The 18,875-nt window shown below is 43.8% G+C and overlaps 1 protein-coding gene across 1 annotated transcript in view; it reads left to right on the top strand.

Moving 5' to 3' along the window:
• FAM107B (family with sequence similarity 107 member B) overlaps nucleotides 1-18,875 on the top strand; it is a 100,466-nt gene that overhangs the window by 9,926 nt on the left and 71,665 nt on the right. The window contains exon 2 of the mRNA XM_083400148.1: nucleotides 17,165-17,243. Coding sequence (XP_083256274.1) covers nucleotides 17,201-17,243 — 43 coding nt within the window. The 5' untranslated portion in view covers nucleotides 17,165-17,200. The remainder of the gene's footprint in view (nucleotides 1-17,164; nucleotides 17,244-18,875) is intronic.

The following is an 18,875-nucleotide window of genomic DNA, read 5'->3' as shown; positions in this document are numbered from 1 at the left end:
TCTATGAAATGTGGAATTTAATAAGTACTTCAAAGTACAGTACTTGTATGTTATGGGATATTATCTCAATAACAACAACCAGCTGCTGGCTTTTCCTGCATCTTTATGTGTTGTGTGTGGAATTTAAAGTTTTGGTATTAAGTATATTATCCTTTGAGCAAGATGTCTCTTAGACAATCTATATTTTAATCCATTATCTATTACATTAAAGATAAAGGGACCCCTGACCATTAGGTCCAGTCGTGGCCGACTCTGGGGTTGCGGCGCTCATCTCGCTTTATTGGCCGAGGGAGCCGGTGTACAGCTTCCGGGTCATGTGGCCAGCATGACTAAGCCACTTCTGGCGAACCAGAGCAGCACACAGAAACGCCGTTTACCTTCCTGCCACAGTGGTACCTATTCATTTACTTGCACTTTGACATGCTTTCGAACTGCTAGGTTGGCAGGAGCAGGGACCGAGCAACGGGAGCTCACTCGGTCGCGGGGATTCGAACCGCCGACCTTCTGATCGGCAAGTCCTAGGCTCTGTGGTTTAACCCACAGCGCCACCCGCATCCCTCATCTATTACATTACCTTTCTATAAAACAGAATATATAGTAGCTGTTCTCACAAGAGTGGCTGGCATTCCCTACTTCTCTGTCATGGCAGCAGAATAATCCCACTTGGCCCATTTCAGTTTTTTAAAGAAATCACACATGTAAACAGTTGGAATGCAAATGCTAGCTGCCATACATTGGCTTGCCCTAAAGTATTTTTTGCATCCATAAATCATGAATATAAATTCTTCTTTTTTGTCATTAAACTGCCTTTCTAACTAGGACATGCAAATGCTATTTATAAAGAATCCCATCTCCTCTGTAAGTACTGTGGGAAGAGATCTGACATAGCTGGCAATAATAAGTGCTTTGGAGCCAAACACAGCTAAATATTGAAAAATAATTTGTTTCCTGAATTTTTTCAGTCTTTAAAAAATGGTTTGGGCTGCAGTTTTCAGACTATACTGACAAATAATCTCAAGAACAGACTCTGAAAGGCAAAATAACTGATATAGGTTAACATTACTCTGAAAGTCAGTTATACAGTATATATCTAATATATAAATACAATATAATAATCATGCTGGAATGCTACCACTTAATTAAATATACATTATAATTATTGTAAGTATAAAATCCAAATAACAATGTAATGAATGAATAATGGATAATGAATTGCAAAATAAAGGTGGACAGAATTCTTCAATGCTCTCGGTGCACCTCTTATTATGCTAAACTCGGTCACCTTGATGATTCGATAAAACAGCAACTTGGTAATTATGTCTTTGAGTAATCCCGTATCTAGGGAAGTCAATTGTCAATGGAAGTACTCAACTTTATTCTGAGTATCTAAATTTGTTGACCTGCAGCCAAATATTTGACTAGCTGATTCAAATCCTATGTAAACTTCAACCTATCCTTATTTCTTCTAAGGTACAGAGCCCCCTTGCTTGCTGGGTTCTTTCCTTCAAAAAGCACACAATCATTCCCAAACATCACCTTAAAGATTAAGGAATTCATTAGGGCAAAAGGTTTCTTGGAGTATGGGCCACTTCATCAGAGGCATGAAGTCTTAATTTAAATGCTAGACAGATAGACATGGTGGTGCTGGGGTTCTAAACACACACCATCTGAATCGGGGCCTGCTTTGGCAATTCAGGTTGACCTGATCTGAGGATTCAGATCTCAATCAAGGGTGGGTGGGTGAAACCCACATCTTCAGAAATCCCATTGGGAATGGGAAACCCAAATGGCATTCATGGAATTTAGGGGAATGTTAGTCCCTACAAACTTGCTCCCCCAAAATATTGAACTTTTTGTTATAGGAAACTGTACTCTAAAATGTGGGATATCATTTGCTTTGATGCAACGCCATCTAACCTGCCAGCAAACAAATAAGAATGACTGGTCATTAAATAGCAGTCTAATCTCCCTGCAAACAAATCAGGATGAATCAGCAGGAAGAGCCCTAAGTCCAGCATGCTAAATTAATGGACTGGCTGGATGCAGAGGAGTGGTGGAAGGGCACCAACTGGGGAATCCCCAAGGGGACTCCCAGGGACTGGTGGTGGAAAGACAATGAGTGGTCACAGGGAGAAGACTGCGAAGAGGAGGAGTTGGAAGCAGAAGAGGTCACTAGGTTTAGAGAGCAGGAAGAAGCTGTGGCAGAGAGCAGTTCAGATTCCAAGGCTGAAGCAGAAGCTGGAGAGGACTGGGGCCAAGAGGCAGCCATGAGGCAGTGACCAGCTCCCCACCCCCCACCCCGGTTTCCCAGAACCGGCAGAGGTGTGAAGAGGATGGAAGATCAGGGTGGAAGAGGGTAAAGATCAGGTGAAGAAGTCTCAGATTGCTTGGGAAGGACCTGGGAGACGAGGAAATTTAGCTACCTGTGTGAAGGCGTGGACCTTTAGTCCCCACAGCTGCCTCATAGGGGCAAGTTCTACCAGGAAGAAATGCTGCACTCACCTTGTGAGTGATTGCTGACCTGCGCCCAACCTTGAGACACTGCTGTGTAGTTCTTTGTAGTATCCCGGATGCTGAACAAGCCCTCTCCCTGCAGCGTATAGAGGGAGGAACTTCGGGAACTGGGGTAAAGAAAAGGGACCACTTTCCCCTGCCCACTCTCTGGAAATCTATCCCTTGCATAGCAGTGCGGTTGTCAGATTTAGGGCTGACAAAAGAGCTATTCCTGAAACTGCCTTCCTCCCTCTGCAAACCTTGAACAGTGCTGCAAAGCTCCAGGTCCAGGCTTGATGGAACCCTGGACAGGAATTTTGCACTATTTTGCTGCAAGTGGTCAGTTTTCCTTTCTAGTATAAGCCGTGTTTGAAGCCGGGTGGGATGCCACCCACCTCCTTTTGTGCGCCCCTTCTCCTCCCGTTTCTTTTCAATGGATGTAAAACCATCCTGGGATGCTGCCAGAGAGGTTTAGCAAAATGCCACTTGCACTCTTTGTAAAGCTGGGAGAGGCAGGGACCTGCTAAGGCAGCTCTTTCTCTGGCTGCTGAAGTGAGAAGCCCCAAGCTCTGCTGGAGGAAGAGAACGATGCCCATTAAGTACCTGCCTGCTGATGCCGCCTCTCCCAGTCTGGCCTGGGGAATGCTAGAAGACAGACCAAGGTCCTGTCTGGGAATTTCTTTTAAAGAAAAGAAAAGCATGCCATGCCTAATATTAGGCCACATTCTTTTAATGGCAGTGATTGATGATGATACTTGACAGTTATTATTTCAAAGGGTGAATGTACTAGTTTGTGTTTGCTAGCAAGCTTTATTTACATTGTTTACTGTTGAACGGACCACAGACAAGTTGAAAGGGAACTAATTTAAAATGGATAAAATAAAAATAAGAGGTCCAATGAGGACTGGGCTGTGTGGGTGCATACCTGAGCTATCACCATTGCTAAAAGAGAAAGACTCCATCATTGAACCCTGACTGGCTGTGCAGATACACAGTCTTGAAGGAAATCCTACCATTGCAAGGAGGTTGCCTGCCCATTGTTCTGTGAGCTGATTGGCAAAGTACATGTATATCTTATTGAGAGTAAATGGATGCATGTGTCTTATTTTAATGCATAAACAAAACTGTGTCCTGAGTATTGAAAGTTTGGGGAACAAAGGCTGTTTGGACTAGTCCTGTCTGCTGGACGGGAGTCCCCAGATGTAGCCATGGGAGGCCTTTGGCTCCTTTTAAGTATGTGCTCAGGGACGCAGGTGGCGCTGTGGGTTAAACCACAGAGCCTAGGGCTTGCTGATCAAAAGGTTGGCGGTTCAAATCCCTGCAATAGGGTGAGCTCCTGTTGCTCGGTCCCAGCTCCTGCCAACCTAGCAGTTCGAAAGCAATAATCGGCCAATAAAAGGAGATGAGCTCCGCAACCCCAGAGTCAGCCATGACTGGACCTAATGGTCAGGGGTCCCCTTTACCTTTAAGTATGTGCCCAGGGGACATCTGATTCTTGCTTCCTCATTCTCACACCCCCTTTTAAAGAGGTTCTCCTGGTTCTTCCAAGGGAATGGGATTGAGATTTGTTTGGTAGTAGTGAATTCTTTTCCGTATTCAGTGCTGGTTTTGGCTTTGATTGGGTGCCAAGTATTTGCTCAAGCCGAAGGAAAATTGGACCAGAGGGGACGGAAAAAAGAATCTGAGGTTCTCAAACCAGGGAAGTTTACAAGAATAGCTTAGCTTCTAAAAAGGAATAAATCTTCTGAACTTTCCAAACCAGAGTTGCTTTGTTTCTTAGGTCAATTACATTTCTTCTTGTGTGACCCATGGTCCTTTTCCCCCTTGTCTGGTCAATTTCTGAATATAGTTTTGATTAGGGGGGAAGTGGGGCAGATTGATGCAGAAAAATTCAGTCTCATATTTTATGTACCAAAATGAGTCAAATAATAAAAAAAATTGCTTTATGCATGGCATAATCAATATTATAATAGCAATCAAAGGAACCATTTAAGTTAGAAGATAATGAGAATATAATGACTTGAGTAAAAAATGGGTTTTGCACCATTCTGCCCCACCTACAGGGCACTCTGATACAGTGGATGTGGCACTTTGATACAAAGCGTAAATTGTATGAGAATGATAATTATTTACAAAAATTTAATGAAAAAAACAATTTTTTTTGTGAGAGATCATAATCAGCCTTACAATTTGTTACTTAAAATCTAAATTATGTATCAAAACTAACAGTGTTCCACACATATCGTAGACTTTATGGCAGGCTATCTGAACAAAACATCAAAACTTATATTAATCTCTTCTCAAACACCTATCCATTTTAAAAAAACTTTGGAAAAACCTAAAAAAGCATAAGAACTCACATTAGGTAATCAAAAAATAGTAATTCAAACAAAATGCTTATAAAAAATAAGATAATTACTTGTTTAGCTTCTATTGCACAATATATCCACTGAAGTCAATAAAAAAAGTATAAAGAGATGATGTTTGAGATGTGCCCTTTGGGAAATTTGGTTTTGGCAACTGCAAAACAACATCCTTGAAATCAACACTTGCCTTATCTTCTACAATGGGGAAGACAAACATACAAGATCTTGGTTTTTTCCTGAGATATGACACTTGGTAATCAGTCATATTATATTTAAAAATGACTTTGGCCATGTAGTAAACTAAATTTTTTTTTTCTTTTCAAATTAAATGAGTAGGAAATCTCCAACATTTATATTTTCAGGATTGGGAACATCAAAATTTATATTCTCATCTTCTGGATCAGATGTAACTTCAAAATCTTTGTTGTTATCATCGTTACTCAATTCCACGTATTCATTCCGTCTGGTATTGGAGTCAGATTGTGAATGATGACATCTTTTTTTCTTAGTTTTTTTTAGTTTCTGTTAAACCCAATAAAACTTGTATAAAGGTAAAGGGACCCCTGACCATTAGGTCTCGCTTTACTGGCTGAGGGATCTGGCGTTTGTCCGCAGACAGCTTCCGGGTCGTGTGGCCAGCATGACTAAGCCGCTTCTGGCAAACCAGAGCAGCGCACGGAAACACCGTTTACCTTGTTTGGAGGTTCTAGCAGGGGAGCGCTGCTATTGTATACCCTTGACCGAAGAACGGTACAATCAGAGACCAGGGAGAAGAGACGGTGGAGGAAGATTGGAAGAAATTTAAAGACTATTTACAGAAATATTATAAAATTAATGAATGCTAGAATGACGTTGGATGGAGGCTAAAGGGTTATTAGTAATAATGTGGTGAAGGAGTACGGAAAATTCGAAGGTTAAAAAGATGAAGAATTAAAGGTATAATACACTAAGATAAAGATAAAGATAAGACAGAGGGAAGGGATTTGCTGATTAAATATTTGAATTGGAATACAGAGAGGGGAGGTGTGGGGAAGTCTGGGAAACAAGTAAATGTAAGAAATACTATGAAAATGGACTTGTTTTTACTTGTTTTTCTTTTTATTCTTGTATTTTTCTTTTTATTTTCTTTATGTGAAAGTCTTAATAAAATATTAGCTATATATATAAAAAAGAAACACTGTTTACCTTCCCGCCACAGCGGTATCTCTTTATCTACTTGCACTTTGACGTGCTTTCAAACTACTAGGTTGGCAGGAGCAGGGACCGAGCAACGGGAACTCACCCCGTCGCAGGGATTCAAACCGACAACCTTCTGATCGGCAAGCCCTAGGCTCTGTGGTTTAGACCACAGTGCCACCCACAAAACTTGTATATTGGGGCACTATTGGGCACTTTTATACGTATCAGTGTGCCCCGTGTCTTAGTGTATCAAAGTGCCCCAACGGACATTTTCAAAAAACTATAAAACCACTGAACTTATTTTAAAATCATGTATAATCCTGATTACTGAGTGAAATAACTTACCTCTGGTATTTTTAAATCTTAACTAAACGACGTAAAACAGCGTTGGAACACTTTTACATTTCAAGTAATTTTTTTGTTGGTCACGCTAAAAACACACCTACTCTCGTTAAACACCAACGGCTAACTGGCGGGCGGCGTGGTCGCAACTGTTGTACTCACACATGTATAGACACGTTTTAGTGATGATGTGACATGAATAACGTTTCTGGATATTGAAATATTGTTGGTGTATCAATGTGCCCCTTGCATCAATGTGCCCCGCCTCCCCCTAGTCTTTTCACCTATTTGATGGTTAGCTCAATGTTATTTTGGCAATCAGTCAAGAAAGTCAGGCTTTCTCCAGTTAAACTTTAGGTAATGCCTAAAAATGCTTCATCAGTTTAGCTTAGTTGTTTACCTTTTTTCCTGGCCATAGTTGTTGAGCTTTAGGGGGGGGGGATGGAGTTTGAAAACTGTTTTTAGGGAAATTGCCAAAAAAACCAACACTTCCAATATGGGTTGCCATATACCTGGGTTTTCTGGGATGTTTTAGCCAGTTTCCGGAAATTCCGCCCGGACGCCATTTTCAAAGGAAATCCGGACATATGGGAGGCCAAGTGTTCAAGATGTTTCACGCACTTTACATGTGGAGTTTTACACATTTCTAATCCCTACAGTAGCTGTAAGGCACATCCCCCTGTTCTGGTGTGCTGAGGTTGAGAGAGAGAGGCTTGCCTGGGGTCCACTGGGGTTCATGGCAGTGATTAGATCTGAACTTCCTGGCCGCCCTGAGACCTCTGGGTATAGGGCGGTATATAATTTCAATAAATAAGTAAGATAAATAAATCTTTAAATTGTGATTTAGAATGGCCCCCTAAACACCCATCTAGCTGTCCATCACCAGGCAATTATCCAGCTTTAACTTCAGTTACAGAAATACTCTGTGAAATGCTGAGTTTAAATACCACAACTTGTTAATGTAGAGAGAAAGATAGATGCCTGGGCAAATAGGGTTTTATTGGGAGAGAAATAAATACTGGAGCTCAGCTGGGCAAATGCCTTAGTGCAACTGTTTCATTGGAAAACACTCAGTGCAACTGTTTCATTGGAGGAAAATCCTGTTGGCCTTCAAAGTAGAATTTCTGGCCTCTGGCAAAAGACCAGGATCCTCTCAAGAGATTAGTGTTGAATGACAATCTGGATTACCAAATTATAGTTGGTATTTACTCGTCCGTGTGCAGCGCCCAGTGATGATGTGGGCCCTTATCTGGGATGAGGAAAAACATCTGTGATTTCTAAAATTACATTCCTAGTTAGGACAGGGGCTGGGAGTAACTCAGGCAGTTAAACAAAATATAGGTAAACACCCTATAAACTACTGTAAAAATGTTGTTGGCATCTGTCTCAAGAGACAACGGAGTGCACCTCCGGGTCATCACTTTCTGCCCTTTCCATGCCCACGACTTCCTCATTGCTTTCATTTCTTTTCCAGCTCTGTTCCTGAATGCAATACCCCCTCACACGCACCTTTGATCTCTCAGATTTGCACAAAACCATTAAATTGGACAAACCAACCATGCAAAAAAATTCTGCACCAGATATATTGGGCAGCAATCTGAAAAGTGTGTGTGCAGAATGAACAACTGCTTTTGCTTCTTTCCCAGCATGTAGTAAGGGTGCCTTCGGAGCTTAGCCTATATGTGTATAACATTTGCTTGTGTGGTTTTCTGATTTTGGGCAAATCTGACTAATCAAAAGATATGAAACCAGAAAACCACACCAGCAAATTTACAATTGCCTGACTGTCTAGTTTTGCCCCCACCCCAGGTGAGGCTTTTTTGTTTTTGTTTATTAAAAAACAAGGGGTGTGCACAGCTGACTACTAAACTGGCATAACAAATTGACAGACTGAAGGATGAAGTTTTCACACATACTTGTTGGCATCTGTCTCAAGAGACAATGAGAACACCTTCGGGGGTAAAGTCAGACCACTCCATGAGCAGCTCCAAAGTGCCCTCCTCCCCCCCCCCCCCCCGGGACACAGGCATGAAGGTCCTGGGCTGTCCAGACAACAAGATCCCCCTCAGAATGTGTAAAATGGATCTTGGGCAGATGTTGAAGCATGTGGTGAGATGGACCGAAGAAAGACACAGCCTGATGGTTCCTGAAAAGAAGCCTGGAGAAGAAGCAATTGGAGGTCATGGATGGGAAGTTATTATATGAAATAGGTTTATTGGGAGAGAAATTCTGTCTGAAAACAGGCTTGATACCACACACAGATACCTGAAACAACCCAAGAAGGTCCCAGCCAGGATGGCCTTGGCGGGTAAATCTGGGTTGCTGTTTCTGAATTATATGTTCAATGTGGCTAGTTGTAATTGGATGTTAAAATTACAGTTGTTGTTGTTGTTATTAAAATGCCTGTTTTGTTTGTCTTTCTTGTCTCTCCATAAATCTGTATGTGTTTCACCGCCTGGAATGCCTTTGGGACTGTTGGTGTGTTTCACTGTCCTCTCCCCCATCTCTCCTTTTCTCCTTCTTCTCCTTCTCCTGTGATATTGTAAAATGGCTGGGCAGGGACTCTCCTTTTTTAAAAAAGTTCAGCATATGTGAAAATGTATAAACTTTATAAATGGTAAGTAAATAAAATCTGCAGTCCAGACCTGGTGTCATCTTCAACCTCTTCTTTGGTCCCATCTGAACGTTAATTTTAAAGCAGTGCTATACCACTTTAAACAGCCATGTCTCCCTCTCCCCAAAGAATTTTGGGCACTGTGGCTTGTTCTGGGTGCTGAGAGTTGTTAGGAGCCCCATAGAGCTACAACAGCAGAGCAGTTTAACAACCAGTGCAGGGAACTGTCGCTCTGTGAGGGGACTAGGGGTCTCCTAACAACTCACAGTATCCAGAATAAGCTACAGTTTCCAGGATGCCTTGAGGTTACAGTGCAGATGGAGCCTTCCATCCACCCCCCTTGATAAATGGGCTTTCAAATCATGGTCACCCAAACGCCTTCCCTTAGCTTTGTAACAGCCAAAGGGGCATAAGCACATGGTGCAGATGAATTGCTTTCTTGCAAAGAAGCCTGGCTGGGAAAGCAATCTCCTTTGTTGGTCCAGATTTTCTTCTTGCAACACCTGCTTAAATCACACTGAAACACATTCAAGTCAAAGGCCTTTTACATCTTGGGAGATAAAACTGTTGGCAGGGTCATTTGGAAAAAGAAAGAAAGAGAACAAGTTGTGAAGCAAGAGCATCTCTGTAGGTCTGCTGTACGTTCTCTCTTGATGTCGTTCTGCTGTAATAGAAACCCGTAACAAATCATTGTCTGGCATCATGGGCGCTTGATGAATAACTGGAGATGAACTCCCAGCGGATTAATGCAGCGGCTGCTCTGTGCCAAGGAGCTTTAATCAAAGGAAGGGAGCCAAAATTAAAGGATGTGTGCATTCTCCTAGCCCTATTATTTGCTGTAATTCTTTAAACACTCTACTCCCCACCATGCAAATGTTTAGCATTCATGAGGCCACAGGCAGTGGGTTCAGCTGCCACGTCTATGTGGGTTAGATCTTTAAAGGAAAAGGCAGCATTTAGATACCTTGTTTGGCTTTATGTTCATTGTCTGTTAGATGCCTGTTTGAAAACAGGTCCTAGAGAGTCAGCAAAAGCATCAGATTCTTTAGGCACCTCTGAAAACATGAGTTTGTGTGAATAGCTTTGCTATTGGGAAAGCCTAGGAATGGCATGTAGATTGTGGACTGACCAGCAGTTTCCAACATCACCAATAGTTGGGCATGATGGGGGTTATTGGCATCTGTCTGTCCAGTTGGACAGTGGAGGAGTGTAGCGTGCCTTTGTGGATGAAGTCAAACTGTGGGAAGGCTATAGTGCCTTCTGTGGGTGTGGAGACTGATACGAGAGAGACACGTTTTGTTGCAGCCAGGGCAGAGGAAGGTGTCCAGTTGTGCTGCTGCAGATGCACCAGGGCATGTCTTCTCTCTGTGTTCCTCCCAGTGGCTATTCCTCCTCTGGTCTCCGCTATGGATGCACAATCTGCCTGTCTGTCTCCAGGCACTGGGGTCATTTGCAAGGGGTTCCCACATGGCAAGGCTGATGTTGCCAACCTTCATGTCATGTTTGCAGACTTCTTTGAAATGCAGAGTTGGTCTGCCAAGGGGCCTGATGCCCATTGTGGGAGTCGTGGTCCAGCAATATCTGTCTGACCACGGTCCCTCAACCCCATAAGCACAGCAGAACAGCATATCTTGGAGCCTCAGTACAGAAAAGGCTGGTCTAGGAGCAGAGATCATGTGGTAGGCTTCATCATTGTTGAAGTGCTACTTCAGAGGTCAAGTTAATCATAGTTTCCTTGCTGTTACTGACAAACAGGGAGACAGACTGCAGCTGCATCTACTTCCCCCATGTATCTATTTTGTGTTTCCATTTTTCTCATCTAGAACAACAGAAAGTCACTAGGACATGTGTGGTTTATTGAAACATAAGTCCGTATTTCCTAAGGAGCAAGACTATCATTCCACAGTCTGTTTAATTGTTCACCACAAAAACTTTGCAGGCACAAACAGCATTGAAAGCAGCATTGTGTATCACTGCCCTGAAACTACAATGAGCGCAACTAGTCATGAATGCACCATCAAAAGGATGTCTGGAGGGGACCATAACTGGGGCATATTTCTGCAGGGAGGCGGCTGAAATGCACAGGATATTTCTTCCATCATCTCCCCAGGGACAGGGAGGGGGCACCAAGTGTGAAGCTCCTGGTACAACTCTCTGCAGTGCAGAGTCCTGCCAGGAAGGGTGGAGACTTTGCTGATCTATAAAAGCAACACAGTTCAGCTCCAAATGCCAATCACTTCCAGCTCCAGTTCAGCCCCAGAGGCTGAACACACAAGCCCAGAACACAATTTGTATGGACAGCAAGCACTGTATTGGTCCATGCTTCCACTGAGGGAGAAGAAAAGGGGGGAGTTCAGGAAAGGGGCATCTGGGGGACCCAGCGAAATGTTCCCACGTCCCTCCTGGCGAGGGGGGGAGGTGATAGACCCGTCCTGGAAGAGGACCACAGAATACCCTGTTCAGATTAGTATGTGCACAGTCTTTTACCTGAGAAGGGAAAGGTGTGCCTAGGAACAGCCCATGCAGCCTAAAACCCGCCACCTCCTTCCCACATGCCCCTCCTGCTTTAGACACTGCTCCTTAGCCTGGTGTGGCAGGATAAATGCAGGGCATCCAGAGCAGCAGTCCTTGGCATGTGGACGCAGGGTGGAAGTTGTGCTTTGTGCAGTGGCGGCTGATTCATTTGGGGGAATGGGGGTAGTGCCCCACCAACCCAAATCTGTCCTCTGTTCACGTCAAGTCCCTGGAGTGGCTTTGCCTCTCTGCCTCCTGAGCCGCAGTGTTGCCTTTGTAGGACTCAACAGGGATGAGGATGAGGACAAAACCAGAATTAGTGGGCTCTGCCTCTTGTTGGCTCTGTCTCCACCTACACTTGGCCTCCTGGCCTTCTGCAGCAGCCAGCCCTTGTTTCAGGGAAAGGGGTTTCCGGGAGGGAAAGATCAGAGCTGCTCTTGTTGCTGCAGAATGTTGCCAAGGTGGGAATTGCAGGTGGGGAGAAGAGGGCTCTTATGCCCCAGTGCTGCTTGCAGGCTTCCCATGGATGTCTGGTTGGTCAGCGTGAGGGTGTTGTGCTAGATGGATCTTTGGCCTGATGCAGCAGACGCTTATCATAGAACTGTAGTGTGGGAAGGGACCCAGGGGTCATCTAGTCCAACCCCCTGCAATGCAGGAATATCAGCTAAAGCATCCATGACAGACAGCCATCCAACCTCTGCTTAGAAACCTCCAATGATGGACAGTCTACCCCCTTTCCACTGTCTTTTTTTTTTTAAATGATATTTGATTTTCCACATTCAATAAACAAAAAATACAAATCGACAAACACATCAAAAAGAAAAAAGCAAAAGAAAAACAATACATACATTATACAAAGACAAAAATAAAAATAAAAAGAGGTAAAAATAAAGGAATTAAAAAACAAATATTGTGTCATTGTATTCTTCAGCATTAACTTAAGTCTGCGACTTCCCCATGCCTTCCCACTCTGTATTCTGGGTCTTATATTCTGGTAGTAAACTCTTTCCCTCTGGCGTATCTTTGGTTCAGATTAATGTTATTGTCTTAATAGTCCTTACATTTCCCTATGTCTTACAAAATATACTTTCTTTATCATTATCATTTTTATAATAACATTCTTTTACATTCAATCTGATAACCTCAAACGTTCATAATTTTATAATGCTTCTGTAGATAGTCTTTAAATTTCCTCCAGTCTTCCTTCGCCGTCTCTTCTCCCTGGTCTCTGATTCTGCCAGTCATTTCTGCGAGTTCCATATAGTCAATGAGCTTCCTTTGCCATTCTTCCAGCGTGGGTAAATCTTGCGTCTTCCAATATTGTGCGATGAGTATTCTTGCTGCTGTTGTAGCGTACATAAAAAAAGTTCTGTCCTTCACTTGAACCTGTTGGTTTACCATACCCAGGAGAAAGGCTTCTGGGGTCTTTCTAAATGTATATTTAAATATTTTTTTCAGTTCGTTATAAATCAAATATGTCAAACAACTCTTACATTCTTATACTTTCCTGGAAGAAAGTCCCATAGAAGTCAATGGGGCTGTCTTTTAAGTAGACACACATAGGATTGTGCAGTGAAACAGTATGGTTTCTAATGAAATAGTGTTGTAGAATAAAATTCAGTTAGGTGGAACAGATGGACAAGAGTCAGCTTAAGTGGAGTCTTGTGCCACATTCAACAGGCTTCCTTTAAATTTTCCCACAATCACAGTGAATTCTCCATGCTCGAAGGTCTTTTCATATAGGAAGCATTTGGTGAGAAGGAAGTTGTCGGGATGTTATAGCTGCATTTCCAAATAACATTCTTCATAAAAATAATAAAGTTTCCAGCTATCTGTTGAAATTGCTCCTCTTCAGTTTGGTTTGAATATTCTTCTCTCCAGCTCTACAAAGCATTTCCATTGACATCACATTTCCTCCCCAAAGGAAATGAATGACATGTGAAATAAGCTTGAAAAAAAATACTAAATATAAAATATGTGCCTGTCTCTCTGCAGCGGGAAGCTGGTCTGCTTTGTGTTCCCAGTGACGCGATCTAAGAACAGCAGCCCTTTGGCATGTTTTTCTTCCCAAGAAATTTTTTGGCCTGGGTTGTTGTTAAGTTGTGGGTGAACATATCAGACGACACAGCGATTCTTCAAACAGGTCTTGTTTATTCACAGGCCAGAACAGAACTGAACTGAAGAGTTCAGCCAGCCTGCTTATATAGAGCTCCACTAGAACGCAACAGTAACCATTTTCTGTAACTATCCAATCACTGAACGTCACTTTCAATCCCTTATTTGCATATGTGGACCTGAGTGAAAACTATCTACAGTATCCCCCTGCTGGCCCAGGGTGAGAACTTCAGTACATAACAGTTATTAATGTCTCTTTGCTCCAGAGTTGGTCTAGATGAATTTAAATGGTTGGAACAGGGGTTGCCAACAGAGCCCCTGTGGGTGCAATGCCACCTTCGAGGTCTCTCAAAGGACTTCCATGAAGCTCCTGAACTCCCTCCTCCTTCTCACAGACACTCAGCTCGAGTCATGAGGTGGTGAGAGCAGTTACATTTTCCCCTCCTGAAAAGACCTTGGCGCTATGGCAAGAAAACTGAATAAGGACACTCTTTCCAACACCCTCTTTGAGCTCTGTGTGCATTTCAAGGCTCATGTTAATTCTCCTGAACTGGACTTTCATCCAGATCCCTTAGAAAAGTCAAAATGTGTGTTTGCATGGGTGATTTCTTTTTTTCTGTCTCTCTGGGATGTGTGTGTGGAACTGATCTAGGGAAGAGGGCAAGCAGTATCCAGAAAGGATTTGCTGCCCCCTCACCCAAAACTCAAAATGTGCCCCTGGGTCTAGAAACATTGGCAGCTCTGTGGAAGCAGCCAGAGAGGTGGTGGTTGTTGGCGTCCATATGTCTTGAGTGGGCCTCTGGGAGTGAAGTCTAACTGCTGGGTTGGCAGCACTGAAGTGGTATCTCTGGGGCGCAAGCCTGGGCCGTGTGTCTGGGGGTCCTGGGCTGCCCAAATGACAAGACCTCCCTCTCAGCCTGGCTGATGTGGCCCAAAGGAAAGCAGAGCAAGGCATTTGGCACCAGCTGGGGTGCAGGAGTTGCCAAAAAGAGGGACACAAGGCGCCATATTATGGACTCCACTCTGGATTTGTGTAGGGCTTGCTCCTTAACCTTTTTTCCTCCCAAACACATCCTGCAAGGCAGTGGAGCTTTAAGATAAGAGTTTTCCTCCTCCTAGATGGGCTCCCTTCCTAGGTTATAATAATAATAATTTATTATTTGTACTCCGCCCATCTGGCTGGGTCTCCCCAGCCACTCTGGGCGGCTTCCAACAAAGATTAAAAATACATTAAAATGTCACACATTGAAAACTTCCCTGAACAGGGCTGCCTTCAGATGTCTTCTAAATGTCAGGTAGTTGTTGTTCTCTTTGACATCTGGTGGGAGGGCGTTCCACAGGGCAGGCGCCACTACCAAGAAGGCCCTCTGCCTGGTTCCCTGTAACCTCACATCTCCAAGCGGGAGATAACTAGAGCATGGACCACTCTAGCAAGACAGCCCGCAGGCAGGGAGGGTCTCAGCCTGCGTACCAGATGGAGCTGGTAGACCTGTCCCTCACTTCCCTCTACAACATGTTGGACCTTTGGACCCACCCTTGGTCTTGTCTACTCAATCGGGTGGAGATGGTCTTTACATGCAGTGAGTCCCTAACTCACTCAGCCCCCTCACCTGGTTTAGTCAGCCAGTCAAAGCCGTTCCTGGGGTGTGGTTGCTTTCACACGCTGACAGCTTCTAGGAGCCACAGGTGAGAGCTGAGTGCTGGGTGGGGACCAAAGGTGGACAAACTACCCCAGAAGTAGCATGATGTGTCCCGCACCAGAGGTACCACCCATCCCCGAACACTGCACACTAGAGACGTAAGCACTGCAATACTACTTAATTGTCCCTCGAACTGTAGAACATTTTCTGGTTGCACATCCTGCTTTCTTTCTAGATACAAAGTTGGAGGGCAGATTTGTTATATTATTTGGAACGACCAAAATATAAAGTGCAAAGGAGCTGCACTTCTTCTTCTTTCTACAATTCCTGGGTAAGGAGGCTGGCAAGAAAGACCAGCACAAGGCATTCTTCCTACCTTTGCATGATGTGCAAAACCATTCTCACAACACTGAAGAGTTAAGAGCACAAGCTCTGTATAGCCCACGAAGCTGAATAATGATTAACACTGAAGGGATTTGCAGCAACTGCGCACTTGAGTTTTCAAGGGAGCCATGTGGAAGCAATTTACCGTACATTGTTGTTTTTATTTTGCTTAAGTATGGAAGAGATCAGTGTGGTGGTGGTGGGGTGGAGCTAGAAATATTTTTATTCAGAGCAGGATGAGAATGTGGATACAAAGACAGGCAGTTTCCTAATTTTCAGATGTATACTAACGAATGTTGCTTCCAGACTGTTGCTAGTTTGTGAGAGGAATTCAGTCATGTGAGGGAAATGCAGGTTGCGCAATTAAAGTTGCTCCTGAGATCTTTCAGAACCAAACTCACTTTCAAACCCAATAACATCTTTTGTTGTAAGTGAAGAGAGGGGGAAATTCACTAGGAAGTGTGTAATAACAATTGCTTGAAGAGACATGATACAATCTTGCAAACAAATAAAAAGGAGCGTTCACTAATCAATAAGCAGTGAATGTTGCATAACCAGCCCACAAACTTTGTGCCAACAAATAAGGCTGGATGCTCAATAAATAGGTCATCTGTAAGCAACTGTAGTGTAACTTGCAGTGCTATCCGATACATATCTGCACAAAATTGAACAGTCATGGGGGCCTCTTTGCAACCAGCAACAAGGTCTGGGTAACCACGGTTATCTTCTTCAAGGGGTTGTTCCATGACAAATCACCACACCTTTACAACATCTGTGCTACTGACTTTCAAACTTTAGGAGTGTTGAAATATATGCAATAATAATAATAATAATAATCAATCTGAGTCATGTGACTCAAATTGGGTCTACTAGCTGATTCTACTTTGCGGAAGCCCTTTAGGAAGTCTCACAAATCTCTCTTTTGTTTCTTCACCACTGGCATCTTCTGTAGCAATTTCATAGTTAATGGCTCAGCTTGTCTTTCTTTCTGTTGCATTTATGAGTCACTCCATAACTGTGGGGTTCTCTGTGAAACATACAGTGTACAAAAGTTAAAATAATAAAAGGTAAAAGCCGAGCAATTAATCAATCAAATATAAGAATTACAAGTTCAGACTAGTTCCGTGAGATTATTTAAGTAGTTTTCATTACTTTTAAGTAAGTCTGTAACAAATAAAATGACAGATATTTAAGAGGACACTACCCCTCATTTTACCATGAAAACATACCACAGTTCGTTCCTTCCCCACTGCTTCCCCACTTAGTAAAAAGTGTATTTCAAATTTGTAAAACATTAATGATTGAATCATTTTTCAAACCCACTCTTCCTTATTGGTAACAGTCTTTAGAAGCTTCACATTTTTAAAAAAACTGAATTACTGTACTTTAAATTTTGAAGGCAGGTACAGTTTACTCCACTGAAGTTCTAGTGTTGTCCAACCACTTTGTTAATTCACTGTTTTCTTCTTTCTCTCCCAACCCCCTTTCCTTGTTACCCCTGGGTGGATGCAACGTAGCAGGAAAAGCAAGACGGAAAGCAGGTGGAATCACAAATGGATTCAGATTTGACGGCATCTGACAATGGGCTCTTAATAGGTAAGGTGCATTACGTAGCCTTTACTATTCTTTTCCTGTCAACCATACAAAGCAACAGCCTGTCTTCCCTGTGTAAGTGCTACTCTCAGGGTCCCTTAAGATAGTACTTGTTTCCTGTAAGAGTTGTGAAGAACTGCCTGAGCAGTCGGCTAATAGAAGCTAGATTGTTTCATGAGACAAATATTGGGCTGGTTCAAATGTAAAACTAAATCCCAGTTTAGTGTTACAAGAATGAGCCAAGGAGACCCTTCTTCTCTCCCCCATGTGCTCAGTGTGGCTATAAAAAGAATTTAGGAAGCTTTTGATTCTCATTTATATTATCTGTAGCTAATTGTCTTGTTTAAACCTGACAAACTGTGCTTAATCTTAACTGTGGTTGCTTGAAACAAACCAACTTCAAACCATAGCTTAAGAAGTTGGCTTGTTTCAACAAACCATGGTGAAGATTAACTGCAGTTTAGGGACACGGGTGGCGGGGGACGCGGGTGGCACTGTGGGTTAAACCACAGAGCCTAGGACTTGCTGATCAGAAGGTTGGCGGTTCGAATCCCTGCGACGGGGTGAGCTCCCGTTGCTTGGTCCTTCTCCTGCCAACCTAGCAGTTCGAAAGCACAGCAAAGTGCAAGTAGATAAATAGGTACCGCTCCAGCGGGAAGGTAAATGGTGTTTCCATGCGCTGCTCTGGTTCGCCAGAAGTGGCTTAGTCATGCTGGCCACATGACACAGAAGCTGTACGCCTAGAAGAAGCGGACCATTTGGATCCCTTCCAGTCGGGATTCAGGCCTCATCATGGGACTGAAACTGCCTTGGTTGCACTGGTTGATGATCTCCGGCGGGCTAGGGACAAAGGTGAGAGCTGTTTCCTAGTTCTGCTGGATCTCTCAGCGGCCTTTGATACCATCGACCATAACATCCTTCTGGACCGTCTTGAGGGGCTGGGAGCTGGGGGCACTGTTATACAGTGGTTTCGCTCCTTCCTCCTGGGCCGTGTTCAGAAAGTGTGGGGGGGGATGAGTGTTCAGCCCCTGGGCTCTCACTTGTGGGGTGACTCAGGGTTCCGTCCTCTCCCCCATGCTTTTCAACATCTATATGCAGCCGCATGCAGATATGCAGATCATCAGGGGGTTTGGGCTGGGTGTTCATCAGTATGTGGATGATACCCAGCTCTACCTCTCTTTCAAATCAGAACCAGTGAAGGCAGTGAAGGTCCTATGTGAGTGCCTGGAGATGGTTGGAGGTTGGATGGCGGCTAACAGATTGAGGTTGAATCCTGACAAGACAGAAGTACTGTTCTTGGGGGACAGGAGGCGGGCAGGTGTGGAGGATTCCCTGGTCCTGAATGGGGTAACTGTGCCCCTGAAGGACCAGGTACGCAGCTTGGGAGTCATTTTGGACTCGCAGCTGTCTATGGAGGCACAGGTCAAATCTGTGTCCAGGGCAGCTGTTTACCAGCTCCATCTGGTACGCAGGCTGAGACTGTCGCAGGCTGAGACTGACGCAGGCTGAGACGGCCCACGGATTATCTCGCCAGAGTGGTGCATGCTCTGGTTATCTCCCGCTTGGACTACTGCAATGCGCTCTATGTGGGGCTACCTTTGAAGGTGACTCGGAAACTACAACTAATCCAGAACG

The sequence above is a fragment of the Podarcis tiliguerta genome (genome assembly GCF_965153285.1).
Source record: "Podarcis tiliguerta genome assembly, chromosome: 10".
Classification (NCBI taxonomy): Eukaryota; Metazoa; Chordata; class Lepidosauria; order Squamata; family Lacertidae; genus Podarcis; species Podarcis tiliguerta.
This window is presented reverse-complemented; position numbering and strand designations above follow the sequence as displayed.